The sequence below is a fragment of the Mesocricetus auratus genome, unplaced genomic scaffold (assembly GCF_017639785.1).
Source record: "Mesocricetus auratus isolate SY011 unplaced genomic scaffold, BCM_Maur_2.0 Super-Scaffold_100007, whole genome shotgun sequence".
In the NCBI taxonomy this organism is placed as follows: Eukaryota; Metazoa; Chordata; class Mammalia; order Rodentia; family Cricetidae; genus Mesocricetus; species Mesocricetus auratus.
The window spans coordinates 57507848-57526090 of NW_024429191.1; the positions used below are offsets into that span (position 1 = coordinate 57507848).

Below are 18243 nucleotides of genomic sequence, written 5' to 3' on the forward strand. Positions count from 1 at the left end.
AGATTTGAATTTTATATCATCTTCATCTGTCACAAAATATTTTGTGCCCCCCAAGTCTGAAAAAAAACTTCATTCTTTAAACAATAGTGGGCTAGATTTGGCCTGTGGACCACAACTCTTTGGTCCCGAGAAAGTGGGTTTATTCAGTCACTCCATAAACACTTGCCAGCCATGGTAAGCTTCATCTCCCAGAGGCCGGGGCCTCATTGTCTCTCCTTCCCCTTGCACTGGCATCCCTGGTCCCACCCCGGCACAACATCAGTGGGATGGGGTCATCCAGGACAGGCTTCTGGCCAGACCCACACCTGCCACTCAAAACACAGCCCGTGCTCATCGGCTTCCACATCATCAGCAGGAATTTCCAAAAACACCTGTCTCGCTGACAGGTGAAAACGGCCAGACAAGGCCAATGAGAGAAACACATTGTACCTGAGCTTGCGGGGAGCTGATGTTTTTCCTTACTCCACACCCTCCCAAAATAGAGGGGGCTGCCAGCTTAGGTTACAGAGGGAGACCCTGTCTCAATAAATAAACACCATTATCCATAAGAGCCTACAGTAAAGCTCAAGTCAAAACTATAATAGACTGCTCAAGACTCTGGGTTCAGTCTCCCACAGAGAATGAAACAGAAGACACCACGACAACTGGAACGCCTTTTCCAAAGCAGAGGCCAGGCTGGAGACAGCCACGCAGTTAAGGCACTCACTGCTCCTGCATTAGACCAGGGTTCAGTTCCAGGTCCTCGGTCTGTCAGGTCACCTCCACCTATAACTGCAGCTCCGGTGTGTGTGTGTGTGTGTGTGTGTGTGTGTGTGTGTGTGTGTGTGTGTGTGTGTGTGTGTGTGTGTGGTCCTCGGTCTGTCAGCTCACCTCCACCTATAACTGCAGCTCCGGGTGTGTGTGTGTGTGTGTGTGTGTGTGTGTGTGTGTGTGTGTGTGTGTGTGTGTGTGTGTGTGTGTGTGTGTGTGTGTCTGCTCCCAAGTGCTGATATTAAAGGTGTGTACCACCACCACCCAGCAGAAAAGTAAATTTTAAAAGAAAATTAAAGACCATTTGAAAGGAGGTCTTGGGGTTAGAGTAAATAGTTTGACTACAGCCAAAGAGCTACAGAAACCCCTGAGTGGCACTTTCCTTCTGGGGAACTGGCAAACCCGAGAGGGGCCAGACCTGACTAAGCCAGGCTCAGAAACCCTTCTCTGACCCTGCCCTGCTCTAGACCCTCAGGCTTCCCTGGCCTCCTTTGTTGATGCAGCAGGTGACAGCTCAGTGACAAATGACCATATGATATGCCACCATACCAAGCCACTTCTTGAAGCAAATGGGGAGCTGAGACAACAGGCTTAAGTTGGGTCTGCCCCAGCAGTTCAGGGTGCCATAAAGGGCAAGAGCTAGTCTCAAACATTTCCTATGGACAACCCAGCCCTCCAGGGGACAACTAAGTCCCTGACAACATTCATGTCTTTATAGTTTGCTGGTTCCTGATATTTCCCTACCCAAGTTCCTCCCCCCATTTTCTCAATACCAAACCAAACTTGCACACGTTAAGCAAGCAGTTTACCAGTGACCCATATTAATAGCCAGTCCCAATTCACCCCCTCCTCCTACCTACATCTGCCTCCTCCGGGTTTGCAGGACAAGAGCTCTGAGTACAGGTGGCGAATCCTGCGGCACCAGAATGTACCCAGTGTCCCAAGTGTATCACTGCTGCATGCCTGACCCCAGCTTCAGTCCTGCAGGACCAGGAGTCTAATCCCAGACCCCTCTAGCAGAGCACATCAGTGACCTGCGGGAGGTTAGTCGTCCGAGTAGTTTGTCTGTCTGTCTCAGCAGGGAAAGAATTAGGTTGTAGGCAGGAGCCCAGGGCTGGAGACCTGAGAAGCAGACTCTCTGTCTACAGACAAGGGCTGCATTGTTTCAGAGCTTGCCAAGGGTGCCCAAAAACAGGAGGTGCTGGGGATCTCTCAGGAGACCCTGGGGCAGGCAGCCTTCTCTGTAGTTTTCCAGGGCCACTGAACACTAACAGCCCCACAGCAGCACCGGGCCTCAAAGCTAAGAAAGCCCAACAAAGCTTTCTGAGAGGATGGCTAGGACCCGAGCCAGGGGGCTATCACCATAGTTACCAGGTTCTGAGGACATGAAAGGAGCCAACAGATACCCAAGAAAATGAGGAGAAACCCATCGCCTGCCAAAGTCAGAGTCAGACTTCAAAGAGACCTTAGAGATAATCTATCCCAGTATCCAATTTACAGAAGGAGGGGTGGGATACAGGAGCTAGGGAGCTGCTTCTTGTATCATCCAAACAACAGCACTGGGAAGAGGCCCTGGCTACCTGCACCCCACAGGAACCAAAACCAGTATAGGCTGTGATTTAGAAAGGTCCCCAGCTTCCATGGCAGCCATGCCATTTCCAAGCACTAGCTGGGGACTGCAGGAGAATGAAGAAAAGAAAGAGATGACACAGACAGGAAACCGGGGTTGGGTGGCCCAGGCTCTTAGGAGAGACTGCAGCACCCCGGAAGCTCAGTGGGATTATTCCTGAGAGCTGAACAGGGAGACGGTGTCATTGCATACGGCTCAACAGGGAGGCAGAGGCAGGGTTGATGGCGTACAGTTGGATCAAGGAGACCACACATCTAGTTAATCTTGGTTGGAGTGGAACAGCCTTAAGGCAGCAAACACGGAGGAAAGCATACGGTAGACATTCTCTAAACACACTGTTAACACCCACACTTGATTCCTCAAGGAAGGCTTTGCCATTTTCCTTTGAACCCCACCCCGTGGAGACCCGTCTTCCCGGGAACCCTGAGGCTCTGGGGTCCTTGACATAGCTGTGCCTACCACATCAACAGTACACTCAGAACTTCACCCCTCAGGGCTTTCTCTGCTCCAGCAAGCCCAAGCCCTCCCTACCAGGTGTCAAGGCCCCATTCCTTCCAGATCTTCTGAGCTGGTGCAACAACACAGAAACTGAGGGGAAGTCCCTGACCTCTGCCCTGAGCCTCACCTCCAAAGACAACTGCCAAAGTGGCGCCAAAACACATGCTGGACTCGTGGGATGACAGACCTGTGTAATCCAAAGCAATCAGTCCTGGGATGGCACTCTAGAACCTGCCAAGTTCCTAGCACAGATGATGGCAGGAGGGAACAAATCTTGCCCACCCTATCCATCCCTACTGTGGTGCCAGGCATACTCTTCATTGTAACAGGAAGACGGGAATCTCAAAGTGCCAGCTAGACCCAACACCTGGCTTCTGAGACAAGGCCTAGGATCTACAGGGGCCCAGGACCTGCTGATTCTTACCCAGTTTCCAATCAGTTTACCCACAAAAATAACAATTATGTGCTCTGCCACCACCCAGTAAGTGGTCCAGGCATAGACGCTTGCTAGCCATGAAAACTGGGGCTTGGAATGATTCAGTTAGCCATTTTGGGCCATGGCAAGTAATTGCTGGGCCTGGGTTTAGGCCTTGGCCCTATTTCTCCACACTTACAGTCTCCATACGGCTCAGCTTCTCTGTCCTGACCGACCAGATGACTAAGTGGCAGGCTCAGTCCCTCATAGCAGTCACAGGCCAGCTCCCATGGATAGATACAGCAGGCTCAGTCCCGCATAGCAGTCAACCCCCTCACTATAAAGACGGGGACAATTAGCTTCTAAGAAACTGCTGTAGTCATTCATGTCATAAGAAAGGGAGGACATAAAATGACAGTCCCCTCCCTTAAAGTGCACACACACTCTTTTGATGTCAGTTGGCAAAGTGAAGACTCAGAGTCCAGCCAAAGGGACAGGTTCTGAGGACTCAGGGAGAGGTGCTCCCCTGCCTACCTCACAGCTCCCATCTGGTGCAGGCTGGCTTGAGCCTTGGGCTCGCCTCAGCAAGTGGGGTGGCTCGGCCTCTGAATCCCTTGAAGCCTTTGTCATTACCCAGCTCCACAGGCACTGCATGGTGAGGGGGCCTGAGCAAGGCAGCCCTGGCCCCCGGGGCACTGTCCCCTGGAAGAACACGGCAGGGAGAGGGGTTTCTGTTTTCATTACTAGCAAACAGTCACTGTAGCCAAAAATAGTTTGTGCCTGGGAGCTGGGAGTCAGCACATACTTCCCAGAGCAGGTGCTGGGCTCCAGGCACACAGGCTCTGGATGGCTTCACGGCGGGGGTGGGGACAGTTCTCCCTGCCTTACTTCCCTTCCTGCCTCCCAAAGGCAAGAACTGAGTCAGGAGGGAGCAGTTAGCGCTCCCCTCCCGTGAGTCTTATGGGGACTCCCCACCTCCACGTGAACTACAGCTACCCTCCAGCCCCTCTAGCCTCTGGTACATTTGGGGCACATAAGAGCCTTAAGAGTTACAACATGCCCTGGACAGCAGGCAAGACAGCGGCAAAAGAGTGTGTGCAGCTGTCACACGGCTACAAGTGAGGACCTCAGGACCAGTGACCCTTCCTCTCTCAAAATAACAATGAGGAGGAAGTCAGGGTGGACTGCCAGTGTCTCAAGGCGATTTCATTTTCTTTCTGAAGTTTTTCTGTATTTTCTAGTTTTCTTATAATGAACACTTACAGTTAGATTTGGGGAATGCTTCTTTAAAGCAATTAAGTAATAGTTTTTAAGATAAATAAAGGGTATTGGGGAGATGAATTAGGTGGTAGAGTGTTTGCCACATAGACAAAAGGCCCAGTTCAGATCCCTAGAACTGAAAGGAAGCTAGGCGAGGTGGCCGGTATCTGTAATCTCGGGGGAGACTGGAAGATCCCTCAGGCTTGGTGGTCAGCCAGCCCAGACAGTCAGCAAGTTCCAGACTCAGTGAGAGACCCTGTTTCAAAAAATAAGGTGACAAGCAATTGAGGAAGGTACGGATGTTGACTTCTGGCCTCCACATACACGTGCGAGCATGTACATATGAACACATGCACAAACTATAAACCACTAAACAAAGTAAAGACCTCAGGCATTAGAGGGGACCTACCCATGAGAACGGAGAGAGAAAAGAACAAAGACGAGAAAGAGAATTCCGAGTCCCAGTTTTGTACCCAGACTTACTGGGGATGCCTGGCTCTGCCACTTTCTAGCTGAGCAGCCTCACATAAGTGACATGCCACTTATTTTTTCTGCCTTTGCTGCACCCTGAGCACCACAGCACGCTTTCTTGAAGTGGCTAGGAGGACCAGATGGGGCAGCTAGGTACAGCTCACATCAACCCCAAGAACAATAGGAGTCCTTGGTAAATAATTACAGCCTAAATTCACACGTGAACTACAACATTGAAAGAAAAGAAGATAACAAAGAGGTTTGCCCAGAAGGAAACAACCACACTTGTTCCAAGGAGCAGTAAGACCAGGAGGTCAACCACTAGTAAACAGAACTATTATCACTCCCTAGACTTTACACATTTTGTACACGAACACATGAATGAGCACTGACTAGCAGGGAAAAATCTAATCTGGGCATTGTAGTGGAAACCTATAATCCTAGTACTTGGGGTGTGGAGGCATGAAGGTCACAAGATCAAGGCTAGTCTTGGCTACAGTGAGTTCAAGGCCAGCCTAGGATCATGAGATGCCATCACAAAACCTGGAGGAGGGGTGAGGGGGGCTTAAACCCAAGAACCAATGATCATCTCTGAATGTGATTATAGATCAGTTTTATTTGCTTGTCTGTATTTTTATAAAATAAGCATTTATTACTTTCTTACAGAAATGTTAATTAAAAACCAAAAGTATAAACAAAAAAATTGCCTTGCCAATTATATTCTGGAAACATTGTTTCAGCAGAGCCACAGGGGAGCTGAGAAGCCCTGCTAGGGCAAGTCTGAGCCAGAGGTCTATGGCTCCTCCTCAAGCACCAGAGGTCTGCTCATGGTCACATGACCCTGAGGTGACGCTCTCCTATGGGAGATGGCACAAATGCCATGAAAACTACAACAGTAATTGTTACCACACCAAGATGTGCTCACAGCCTTCTGTCCTGATGCTGGCACCCCTGCCCGCTCTGTGACATACCGACGATCACTAGGTGGAGCTCTGCCTTCTTTCCTTTTGAAATTTTGAGACACTCAGGCAAGACTTGAATTTGCTAGACTCCTGCCTCAGCTTCCTGAGTAGCTAAAATAGCTGCACCACTACATCCTGATCAGGAACCTATGGATGTCGGTGGCCCTTGGTCCTTCAGGCTCCTCCACCAGGCTGGGCTCTTTGACCCAGCTCTCATCTTCCTAACTTGTCACTGGTCACAGTATGTGACCATGTGACCAGAGCCGATCCAATCAGAGCCCTCCCTGAGGTTTGGCAGATACAGCTTCAAGAAAAGTGGCCCTTTTGACAGTGGGAAGGAGTAAGGCTGAGCTGCCCACATCCTGCGAGCCTGCCACACAGGGCTGCTCATCCAGGAGGCCCTTCCTAACACAATCAGTCTCTGTACGCACACTTCTCTCCAGGCTTGTGTCTTAAGTCTGCAGGGGGACTTAAGCCTCAACTACTGGGAGAGCACACACCAGCTGTACTCGGTAAGATTTACTATGTTCCCGACACCCTGCCCTTTTTCTGTCTAGCAATCCTCCATTCAACCAATCAACAAAGAGCTGTGCGTGCTGGGAACTTTACTCAGCACTGGAGATATGAGAGTGAGCACAATATAGTCTTTCCCAGCAAGAACAAAAATAAAGAACAAATTCAAAACAAACTAAACCATGTAACTGAAATTTGTAAGCGCTAGAAAAGAGACAGTGCTGCGTGAGATTGAAGTGGGCGTGAGGGGCACCTGATTTAGACAGGGCACCTTCACGAGGGCCCTGCAGAGGAAGGGGAGCCACTGGGCTGAGGACAAGAAACCACCGGGGCAGAAGAAATGAACTGCCACAGGAAGTAGCCTGCCTTGTTCCAATGCCCGGCAGAGGGAGAAGGGGCGGGGGGTGTGGCAGGAGACAGACACCGAATACTTCAGGGTCTTGAAGGGAATGGCGACAGGCCGGATTTTATGCTGAGTGTGACCAGGTATCGATGAAGGACAGAACTCAGAAAAGCCAGATTTCTGCATGTGCAAAACCATGCCGGGCTCAAGAGAAATGAAGGGAAGGGAGGGCAAACGTGGATACAGGAGTGACGGAGGTGTTCCGTCAATGGGAAAGACACAGATGGGTCTGGGACATGCCTGGAAACAGAGCCAGTGGGAGCTGCAAACTGACTGAGTGTGGGGGTTGAGGAGGAAGGTACCAGACACGACTCCACACTTCCAGCTAGAGCAAGTAGCCGAGGAGAAGACAGGTGCAGAAAGTAAGGGACTTGTCCAAGCACACAGTTGGCAGATGGCAACTCAAGATTCTGTCTGCCTCCCTGAGCAGGCCTCAGATCTTCTACTCAGAGGTCACACTCTCGACAATCTTCCTTTCCAAGTACGCTGCCTGCTCAAAGTTGGCTAATCTTTTGGGAGCAAGGGACCCTAGAACTTACCTGCTGCTAGTTGTTAAAAAGAAGTGTGACAGGCTAAAGACAGATGGTTAGGAGAGTTTGTACAAGGATGAGAACCTGAGTTCAAATCCTCAGAACCCACATAAAAGACTGAGTGTGGCTACATGCATACCAGGAACCCTAGTACTGTTGGGGCAGAGATAGGATAATCATTGGGGACTTCGGGTCACCAGCCAAGTTCCCAGTTCAGTGAGAGACCCTGTTTCTAAGGAATAAAGTGAAGAGTGGTAGAGAGGGACACCCAACACATCCTCTGGCTTCCACACATACACATACCTGTGTACATACAAGTACACATTCTATATATACATGTGCACACACCTGAGTGTATATTCTACACATACACAAAAGGTATCAAAGGAAGACATTTTGCTTTATGATAACTGAAGCAGGGCAGCATCGACACAAACATTGCCCTGTGCAATCTGGTTCATCAATTCTCTTTTAGAGCAATTCTGTCTTCATGATGACCCTTCTGGAGAAGGAGGGAGCACACATGCAAGCCAGCCACTTGGAAGTTAGCAGTGTCCAGCAGGGGCTCAGTATGCACTGCTCTAACACCACAGGCCACAGGCATGTGCTGTTGTTCAAGTGCAGTGTGGAACCAACAGACACAACAGCCTAGAAGCAGCTGCTATGATGACTGGCAAAATCAAGGCCTCCTCAGATGCCGCTGGCACGACCTTCACTGGTTCAGATGACAGAACTCCTATGACATCTCAGCCCAAGGGGCAGAAGAGCTTTGGATGATATTTGAACTCAAGCCTTCAGAAAGCATGCCAGCGTGTATACACTGGGGACAGAGCCATGATTGAAGCAGCCAGATCCTGGTCCTCATGGCTCCATTTTGGTCACTTTGGACTGCACACAATAACCTAGAACCCCAAAGAGCTAGGAGATGGGCTCACAGTCCAAAGCACTGCACAATACAGGCTTATAAGGTACACTCTCACCCGTGACTCTTTACAGACTGCCGAAGCCCAGTGGCACCCCTGTCCTAGAAGCTTAAAAGATGCCTCAGTCCAGGACCAGAAAAAAATGCATTACTCCAACTGGAACGTGGCAATATACCTAGAATGGCACCCAGTGTGCAACCACGGCTAAGCACACGCTCACCGAGAGAGAGAATTAACTAGTGAAAGAGTGACGTACACCCCTCCACTTGGGATCTGTGGCCCTCGGTCACTCAATTTACATTATGGCTATTTGTAACCAGTGCATTCTCTAGCTCTAAGCCCTCAGAGTACACTATCTTATTCATCAATGAACCCCAAGATAATTAATTTGGGTACCTAGCAAAGACTAAATGACTGGTGATGATGTAATGAATGGACACAAAGAAGAGAAAGAAGAAGGTGTGGAGAGGGCAGCAAAGGAGGGAGGGATGTGAGAGAAAGGAAGGCAACTCTGTCACACCACCACAGGCAGCAACACGGAACTGGGCCGTTCCGGGGCCTGTGGTGGGCTTTGGATCACAATAAGCTGAGTTTGAATCCTGACTTTGCCATCAGCTAAGTCAGTGCACAATTCCGACAAGTCACCCAATTTCTCTGAGCTTCAGTTTGCTAAGCCTCAAAATGAGGGCCCTTTCCCCTTCCCCAGGCATAAATATTAAACAGGATCGTGTATGTGCATGTTTGTGACACGCATGCATGGTGTGCGAGTGTCACACACTCCCCTACACAACACTAAGCTGTCATTTGCATCTTCCCTCCCACATGCCAACTTCAGCTCCTCTCTGATTGGACGTGACAGACAGAAGCATGCTGGTCCACCATTGGACCTCTCCTGGTCCTGTGTACAAAGCTGTTTCCAAGATCCGGTATCCACACTGAGACCTGTCATCCAACATAACAATCTCACTTCCTCTGGTGCAAGCAACTGGGGCAGGCATTCCTGTACAGATCTCTCCTCAAGGCAGTGTGGTAGAACTAACTGCTTCCTGGGAAGGCTCCCAGTTACTGGAGAGCAAAGAGCCAGGCCTCATTCTGTTGATCTGTACCTCAGGGGCCAAATGCCTATGTGATTTTTGTTTTGTTTTGTTTTTTGTTTGTTTCTTAGAGAACCCTCCTATCTTTGGAGCCACACACCGGCACAGCCACTCCCAGTCAGAGAGAGGTCAAGATGGTGGCAGTGGTCAGGTACTCATGCCCAGAGGCCTCTTCTGACCTAGAGCTGGGAGGACAGAAGAAAGGGAGAAGAGAACCCTGCCTATCTGGCCCACAACACAAAGCCCTTTACCAGACCCACGGACAACATCAGTGCAGAAGGGCCAGCCCTAAGAGCTTATGCGGGACAGACATACGGTGAGGTTCTGTGCTGGATCCCAGGTTCCACACAGCACCGGCCCTTCCCACTTCCTTCAACAACTTCCAACAGGGAAATTGCTGAAGAGGGAAAAAAATGGCTCCTGGCCAGCAGGCTCTGAAATCATTTCCCCAGTCACAGCCAGAAACCAAAGTTGTGATGTTTATATTTAACCTGTGGGGCAGGGGTGGCTGGAAACGGTCAGTGTGGGGGCCAGAGGGAGGGGCCTTGCCACTGAACTTGTCTCCAGGTCCTTTCCCATCCCTGTACTTCCACTTTCCAGGCAGGAGGGCCCCCAGGCAGGTTGCTGCTTTCTCCCTTGCTTCTCTCTGGCAAGGCCGTGGTGAAATCTGCCTGCTAACCAGTGGGAGCTCTATTTTCTTTAACACAATTCCAATATTCAACCTTCTTCCCTTGCTCTCTCACACGCTTCAATTATCCGCCTTAAGACAAGCCCACGCTCAGCGCTCCACACATGCAGAGTCACCGAACTGGTCCAGTTTCCTCACCAGCCTCCTCCCAGATCTCTCTCCAGTGCAGCCTATGAGCATAGCTCTGACTTTTCCAGCCACAGGGTCCCCACAGATACTGTCCTCTTGTCTGGGTGCTCTTCCTGCCCTAGTTAGGGGCCAGTATTGTCTGATGCCTCCCCCAGTATGATATTTCCTTGACTGTCTAGAAAGAGTCTGTGCTGGCCTCACACGTGCCATGCTGGCTTCCATCACAGGTGCCTCAGGTCAGCTCTCAATTTGTGTTTCACCCAAGCCTGGAGCTCATGGAGCAAAGAGTGTCAGAGCATCCAAGCTCTTGGCACAGGCCCTCTTGGGCAGACCCAAGACCTGCACAGCTCACGTGCACAAACAGCCCAGCATCCACATAATTTAAAACTGGAGTTGTGACAGAACCGTGCAGAGTTCAGGTTGCCAGTGTATCTAACACATCGCTCCCTGGGCTACCCCACCACTGAGCCTGCCTCAGGTCTGCACTGAGTGGCCACAGCTGTGAGGAGAGAGGAGAAAGCCAAGACTGCGGGTAAGAAGAGCCACGGCAAGCTCTCAGCTGTGGAGGGCTGGGATCCACTCAGGTGATGTGCTGGCTACCTTGGCCCAAGCTAGAGTCATCGGAGAGGAGGGAACCTCAATTGAGAAAAGGCGCCCATAGGCTTGGGCTGTAGGCACGACTGTACGCCATTTTCTTAATCCATGATTGATGTGGGAGAGCCCGGCTCTCTGAGAGCCCAGCTCACTGTGGGCGGTGCTACCCTTGGGCTGGTGGTCCTGGGCATGTATAGGAAAGCAGGTTGAGCAAGCCATGAGGAGCAAGCCAGAAAGCAGCACTCCTCCATGGCCTCTGTGCCAGGTTCCTTCCCTGACTTCTTCAGTGATGAACAGTGACGTGGAAGTGTAAGCCAGAGAAACCCTTTCCTCCCCAAGTTGCTTTTGGTCATGGTGCGTCACCACCGCAACAGCCATCCTAGCTAAGACAGGTAAGGACAAACAGAAAGAAGTGCAGTCACCTCAGCTTACCAGGAGCCTGGAAGTGTGGCTGCCACTCCATACCCATGTCAACTAAGTAACTAATTTCTTGAGACAGTATCTTGCTATGCTGCCCAGGTTACCTTCGAACTATGTAGGTCAGGCTAGACTCAAACTCACGACCTTCCTACCACATCTTCCTGAATGCTGGAAATTAAGGGTGTGTGCCACCATGTGGGCCTGGTTTGACATTCTTCTTTCTTCACCTACCAGGCACTGTTGCCCGGAAAGTGACCGTAAACAGTGTCCAAGCCCACAGCAAAAGGCTGAAGTGACAGCTGGCCAACCATAGGAAGACTGTGCTGTAAAGGAGAGCCTGCCTTCACCCAGTTTCACACGTATGTGATTCATGCGTCTGTCTGTCTGTCTGTCTGTCTGTCTTCCCTCCTTCTTCTCTTCTGGTACTGAGAATATAATCCAAAGACTCATTTTGTGTGTGTGTGTGTGTGTGTGTGAGAGAGAGAGAGAGAGAGAGAGAGAGAGAGAGAGAGAGAGAGAGAGAGAGAGAGAGAGAGAGAGAGAGAGAGAGAGAGAGACTGGGGGAGGTCTTCCCTTAGAGAGAGGTGGGGGGTTCTGGGGGAGGTCATCCCTGGGGGGCCTGGGGGTCTCCCTTTTCAGCTTTACCCCCCAGCATGCCCCTGCTCCTACAGAATAGGCTAGCCACCTTGGGCTTTGTCAGCCAGCTGGGAAATGTCCACGGTCACTCTCCAGGCAGCAGCACTCTGTCACTGAGCTGCATCCCCAGCCCATTGTCAGACATCCTGAAGAATTCTCTCACTATTGTGCTGTAAAAGAAGAATGAAGTGGATTTTCTGGATTTACACAAAGGCGAGAATAAGACTAACATCATGCCGAATTCGTACTGCACGATCCCATTATAGCAAACAAAAGACAGGAAGGGGACAAATGTGAACTGTCAGTTTCAGTGACGGCAGCACACACGGAGAGGTCTGGCCAGGGTACCTGCCAACTGTGAACAAGACTGGGGCGAGGAGGTATCTCAGAGTACAGGAACAGCGAGGTCTAGGCCTCTGCTGCTATGTTGTGTGAAAAGCAGCTTAACAGCACCCACTATTGGTAGCCGTGGGTCTATTTGTTCCCTTCTTGGATGGGGTAAGTAAAAACAAAGGGGTGAAAACACACAAGGATGATCCATAGGAGTCCATGAGTGAAGAAGCCTGGCTTGGGCCTGTGAGGTGAAAACACGCTTGGGCCTGTGTGTGTGTGTGTGTGTGCATGCAGTTCTAGCTCTGACCACAGCACACATGTTCCATAGGAGCCCACTGGGAAAGCATTGTGAAATCCTTTCTGAAGGACTCGAGTTACTGGAGAAGACACACAGCTGAGGTGCAGCACAATCCCTGTCTGGAGGGTTCAATGAGAGGGGTAAGCATGGTTCCATACAGCCTCCCCAGAGCACCTCAGAGTACACAACTCTACTGCTCTGTCTCTCAAAGGAACCTGCCTGAGGGCTGGAGAGATGGTTCAGGGGTTTTGAACACTGGCTGCCCTTCCAGAGGGCCTGGGTTCAATTCCCAGCACCCACATGGCAGCTCACAACTGTCTAGAACTCCAGTTCCAGGGGATCTGGCACCCTCACACAGACATATGTGCAGGCAGAACACCAATGCACATGAAATAATGGAGGAGGAGGAGGAGGAGGAGGAGGAGGAGGAGGAAGAGGAGGAGGAGGAGGAGGCAGCACCTGTCTGAGGAGGAAAGGGCTGAGAAAACTGTCTAAACCATTTCTCATGTGGGTAAACGGGTCCAGAGGGATGAAAGTGACGGTCTCGGGGATATGTAGGAGGCAAAGGTAGAGAGGCCCTCAGGACACCCACAATACCTCAGGCTCTGGGTGTCCTCACATCTACACATCCGTGGCAACAGTACTCAAGGCTGCCCTGTTCCCACTGAAGACCAGCTCCAGGAGCAGTGCCCAGGGGCTTTCAGAGGGCGCATTCAGCCAGGTGGCCACAGAATGTGGACTTCCTGTCCAGGGCAAGGGGCAGATGCCACAGCTTCCTGGACTGACCCTGTCCAAAGCGCATGCTCTCGTGCCCTGGGGACTGTTTCTTTAGGGAGCTGTGTTCTGCAGTCCTCATCTGTCATAGGAGACTCTCTCCAGGTCACATGTCAGGGTCCAGCAGAGGGGGTCTCTTTAGAAGGACCTATATTGCCACAGAGACATCCTGTGGCAGGCTGGGATGCTGAAGTGGCAGCTATCTTATGAGGGCATCAGCAGGACCTCTGTACTCCTCTCCATTCAAGGGAGTCAAGTTGTCCTGCTGACCCTTGGGGGACTTGTCAGCTTCCTTAACAGTAGGTGGGTTAAGGAACCAGGGCAAACAGGTCAGGGAGCTTATGCCACTTAACCTTCAGTGTTCATGGCCCAGGGACAATCTGGCACAGTAAGAGGCATGCTACTTCATTAAAGGCCTAGGCCTCCTGCAGGGGGAAAGGCTGGGAAGGATTGGGATCCGTGGTTTCTATGATAGAGTGGATATGCAAAGATACACGTAACTTCTTCAGAACACCCACAGAATGGATGGAAAGGGGGGATCCTAACTATGGTCCAACAAGACACTAAGGTAAGAGACGTATCTATCCACACGCGCAAATGGACAGGACACCATCTCTACTTGAGCAGCTGCTTCTCAGGTACAAACGCCTCCAGGTAAGAGTTTATGGGCAGCAGGCAATGCTCCTGTTCTCTCACCCTCAACTTCTGTTCTCCAGAACTCTCCATCCCAGGGACATCTGGGCTCCCATCATCCACTTGGCCTTGGGGTCCTGTTGCCTACTGTTCTTTGGATCCAGAGGAGTTCTCTGCTTACCGAGCACTCAGCTCTGCTGAGTCACTGAGCACCTGCTACAACTTGGCCTGGCTGGGAGGTCTCTAACCCGGCTGCCATCATACAGCTCTCCAGGGGCCACAGCAGCAGCTGCAGCGACACTGCACATTACCACCCACTGCCCTGGGCACGCTGGGGTCCTCCCAAAGATAGAGTCTCCCAAGTTTTTTGGCTTTTTTTTTGCAGAGAAGCTCTTTGGGGCATAAGACCAGCTGCCAAGTATATCTTTAGAGAACAAAAGGGCTGAAAGGCCACACTCTGGAGTTTAGCACGCTGGACTTGAACCATGCACGCGTTTGTCCTTGTCACTAGCTCTATGACCACGCCTGGACTGCTGTGTCCTCAGCTGGAGGTACTGACATAGATCCTAGGGATGGAGGAGACACAGTGAAACTCTGATGATGGTGGCAGTATGTATGTGTGTGTGTCAGGGCCGGGGGTGGGGGGATGCGACTTGCTTCTGCATAATCGCCAAGTCTATGTACTTAGATCTGTGCCCAAATTGCATGTCCAACCTCCTTCCTGTACGGCAGAAGACTGATGAGCAGGAAGGTAGGCGAGGAGATAGACGGAGGCTGCAGCTCATTACACTCTGTGTGTGTGGTGTGCGCCCACGTGTGTGTGGGAGTGCAACTGTTAACATTCAAGGAGCTTGCTGCACAAAGCAGTTTCCCTTGCTCTGATTCCAGCCCACCCTTTCTGCCTATGATGTGGACCGCACTGCACATGAGGGTAACTGAGGCCAGCCAAGCTGGGAGACACTCACTCCCCAGCCCTGTGATAGGACAGGCACATTTTATGTTGGAGCCATTTTCCATTCAGAAATGTCTCCTAGGGAAAATTAGCAAGTATTTACAAAGACTGACACAATAGTACTGGTTACTTTTACATCTAATAACCAATGATTGGAATTCACCTGTGTCTGATAACTTACCACACCCACTCTATAAAACAGTAATAAAGAAACAATAAATAAGACACAAAAGTGTGGAAACATGAGAAAAACACACTGAGTTAACAGTCAAATGATGACAGCAAAACATAAGATTACTCTAGAGAGTCCCAACGGGTGCTGTCCCACAGGAGTACCAGAGAGTAGCAGTAGCACACTTACATTGCAATCTAAGCAGTCACCTTGAAAAAAGACAAAAACCAAAATCAACACACACACACACACACACACAAACAAAAAACAAAAACAAAAAAACAAACCAGCCAAGCAGGAGCAGGGCAATACCTACCTATAATCCAGCATTTGGGAGGGAGAGGCAGAAGGTACAGGGTTCCAGGCCAGCCTGAGATATAGCAAGACCCTGTCTTCAACCAACCAACCAACCAGTCAACCAACCAGTCAACCACACCCAATGACAGAGGAGATTAATTTCAGTAATGTTATAAATCCTCATATGTCTAAAAAAGACTGTTCCTTCAACATGTGGCAGACAGTAAATGTCACTCACAAGGTAACTGTATACTTTCTTTGGTACCCAGGCTTCAGATTACAGCTCTCATCTCTAAAGGAACAGTTAGAGTCACATGAGACCAGCGACTCCCTGCCTGGCCGGCTGGTCCTGACTCCCTAAAAATGTTATAAAGATTTTCACATTGGGGGAAAGGATCAAAATGTCAAAGAGTTGTTTTGTTTTGCTTTGCTCCTGAGTGGCAGGGATCTGCATGACATTCTTCCCTGTCCTTTGTTTTCCTGAGTGTTTGAGCAGAATGGATTCAACTTTGAGCACTAGCGAGCATCAGTCTTTTACATTTTAGAACAGGCGTAGATTTTAAGCACAGCTTCCACACGGTCGCTTATGGTAGCTCTGTGGGTGCTGCCCTGTGTCCTGATACACTCAAGCATACTGGCTGGTTAAGTGATCAGTTGTGGCTGGGTAGGATGGGTGTATGGAGAGGTGGACTGAAGAAGAAAGACAAGGCAGCTCAGCAGTGGGGAGAGTAAGCTGAACCTGGACTCTTGTTTCCCAATCCCCTGGCTGCCACTTGCCAGCTGTGTGTCCCTGAATGTAAGACAATATAAGGGCAAAACCCTCTTTATAGGACTCTGAGCAGAGTAAGATAACAATTTCACTTTCCTTTATTATGTGGATGAGTGTTTTGTTTGCATGCGTGTGTGTATACCTCGTGTACAGGCCAGAAGAGGGCATTGATCCCCTCGATGGTTGTAAGCCACTCTGGGTACTGGGTCCTGGTACTGAACCCAGGTCCTCTGCAAGAGCAATAACTACTCTGAGCCATCTCTCAAGCCCCAAGGTTACTGTGTCAGTGTTAAACACAATGTCTGTCATAGAGCCAAGGATTCCAGAAAAGAAGGTCCTTGCCATGTGATCAGATGAAAGACCAGTGTGGTCAGGCTGTCCCAGATTATGAGGCAATGGCATCTGGGGCACTTGCTGTGGCCACAGGTACCCTGGGCTCCTACTGGATGCTGCTGTGGGAATTCCCCAAACCCTACACTGTCCTCTCCCTCTCCCAAGAGCAGAGCATGTGGCCCCTATATCTTAGCCATGTGAACCTCATTCTCAGGTTTGGATGTGTCCCCTCTTGTCTGGGTCCTGCTGCATACCTGCACCACCTCAGGCCTCACGTTGAAGATATACAGCCAGTCACTGAAGCGTGGGTAGCTGTTGAGCTCGGCAGTCCTGTCGCTGGGGGTCACACTCAGTTTACACTGCCTCTGCTTGCAGATGTACCGCACCAGCTTTGCCTGTGGGAAGTCCAGAAAATAAAAGGTTACCTTTATGGGTAACACAAGCATGTGGCAGCCACGTGCCATCTGGAGAGTTCAGGCAGATACTGGGGATGTGCTGAGAACAGGAACCAGCAGGGGGCAGGGAAAACCCTTGCTGTCATTCATGGTGCAGAAAGGCTACAAATGGGGAGAGGAATTTGGATGGTCTATTTGCAAGCACGGAGACCACATATTCACTGAGGCTGGCCAACTACACTGCCTTCAAAACTAGGTCCTCAATAATAAAGGTCACAACTGTTCAGAACAACAGCCAGCTAAACAGAAGGCAGCCTTCCTGCTTGGTGCACAAATACAGATAATTGATAACAAGGAAAGAGGGGAGGCTTGCAAACACGGGGCAACCTTCCAGCTGTGATTCAGACAGCCTGGATTGGGGCAGAAGTTCTCCCCTGGCTCTGTGATGCTGGGCAAGTTACTTATCCTCCCCTCCAACACACACACACACACACACACACACACACACACACACACACACACTGATGATAAAAAGAGATGCCCCCTCAGAGAGTTGAAGAGACAGCCAGCTCATTACTATACAGAAAGTACCCAACTTTCTAGGGACAGTGGAGTGGGGACAGTGTTGGTAACAGCTCTTGGCACAGATTATTGGGGAATATACACTCCAAGAATGTTGGCAAATTCCAGACCCAATGGAAGAATGTCCAAAGTTTTCAAAAGACTCAAGCAAGATAAGTTTGAACAAGGACGGACTGACCCAGGTCAAGCACAGAGCTCTGAGGAACCAAACCAGCACTGAGGGACACAAGGGCAGAGGAAGACACACAAGGCAGGCACAGCTCAGACAAGCTTCAAGCTTGAAAAGGAGGCTCCAGCTGAGGCTACCCAGCAGGCTCCAACGGACAGGAGTATGGCACCATTCAGGGAGCCAAGGAGAGCGGCTACCTGGTTTGGCTATGTCTGTGGTATCCACTGCCTATGAGAATATCTGAGGCCAGGCTCTGGTCCTATTGTAACTCTCAGTGTCCCCAAAAGGCAAGCATCACCTAAAAGCCAGACCCTGTCACTCAGAAACACTCAGGTCTGAAGGGGTTGACGGCCTAGGTAATACAACCCTTTCCCATCACCTGTAAAGATCTCAGCATGTTTCTCAGAGTCTGATGACATTTGTTATCTTGTTAACATACATCCTAAAGACCAGTAAATATCGGTCAGCCAGATGGCTCAGCAGCTAAAAGCATTTTTGTCACCAAGACTGATAAACTAACCAAGTTTGACCTCTGGATTCCACACAAAGGAAGAAGGGGACCAACTCATCCTTTGACCTTCATGTGTGTGTTATGGAGTATATGCTTCCACATGTGTGAG

General features: G+C 50.3%; 1 protein-coding gene across 12 annotated transcripts in view; it reads right to left on the reverse strand.

Annotated features, from left to right (window-relative positions):
• The window catches only part of Ksr1 (kinase suppressor of ras 1), a 135976-nt gene that overhangs the window by 41837 nt on the left and 75896 nt on the right, over positions 1 to 18243 (reverse strand). For 9 of the 12 annotated variants that reach the window (XM_013118366.3, XM_013118364.3, XM_013118368.3 and 6 more), the window contains exon 2: positions 16732 to 16872. The exons of 1 other annotated variant lie outside the window; for it this stretch is intronic. In XM_013118366.3, the coding sequence (XP_012973820.1) occupies positions 16732 to 16872 (141 nt within the window). Of the gene's footprint in view, positions 1 to 3827; positions 4091 to 16731; positions 16873 to 18243 lie in introns of those variants that run through there. 2 more of the 12 variants (XM_021231144.2, XM_021231145.2) reach the window with 2 other exon arrangements.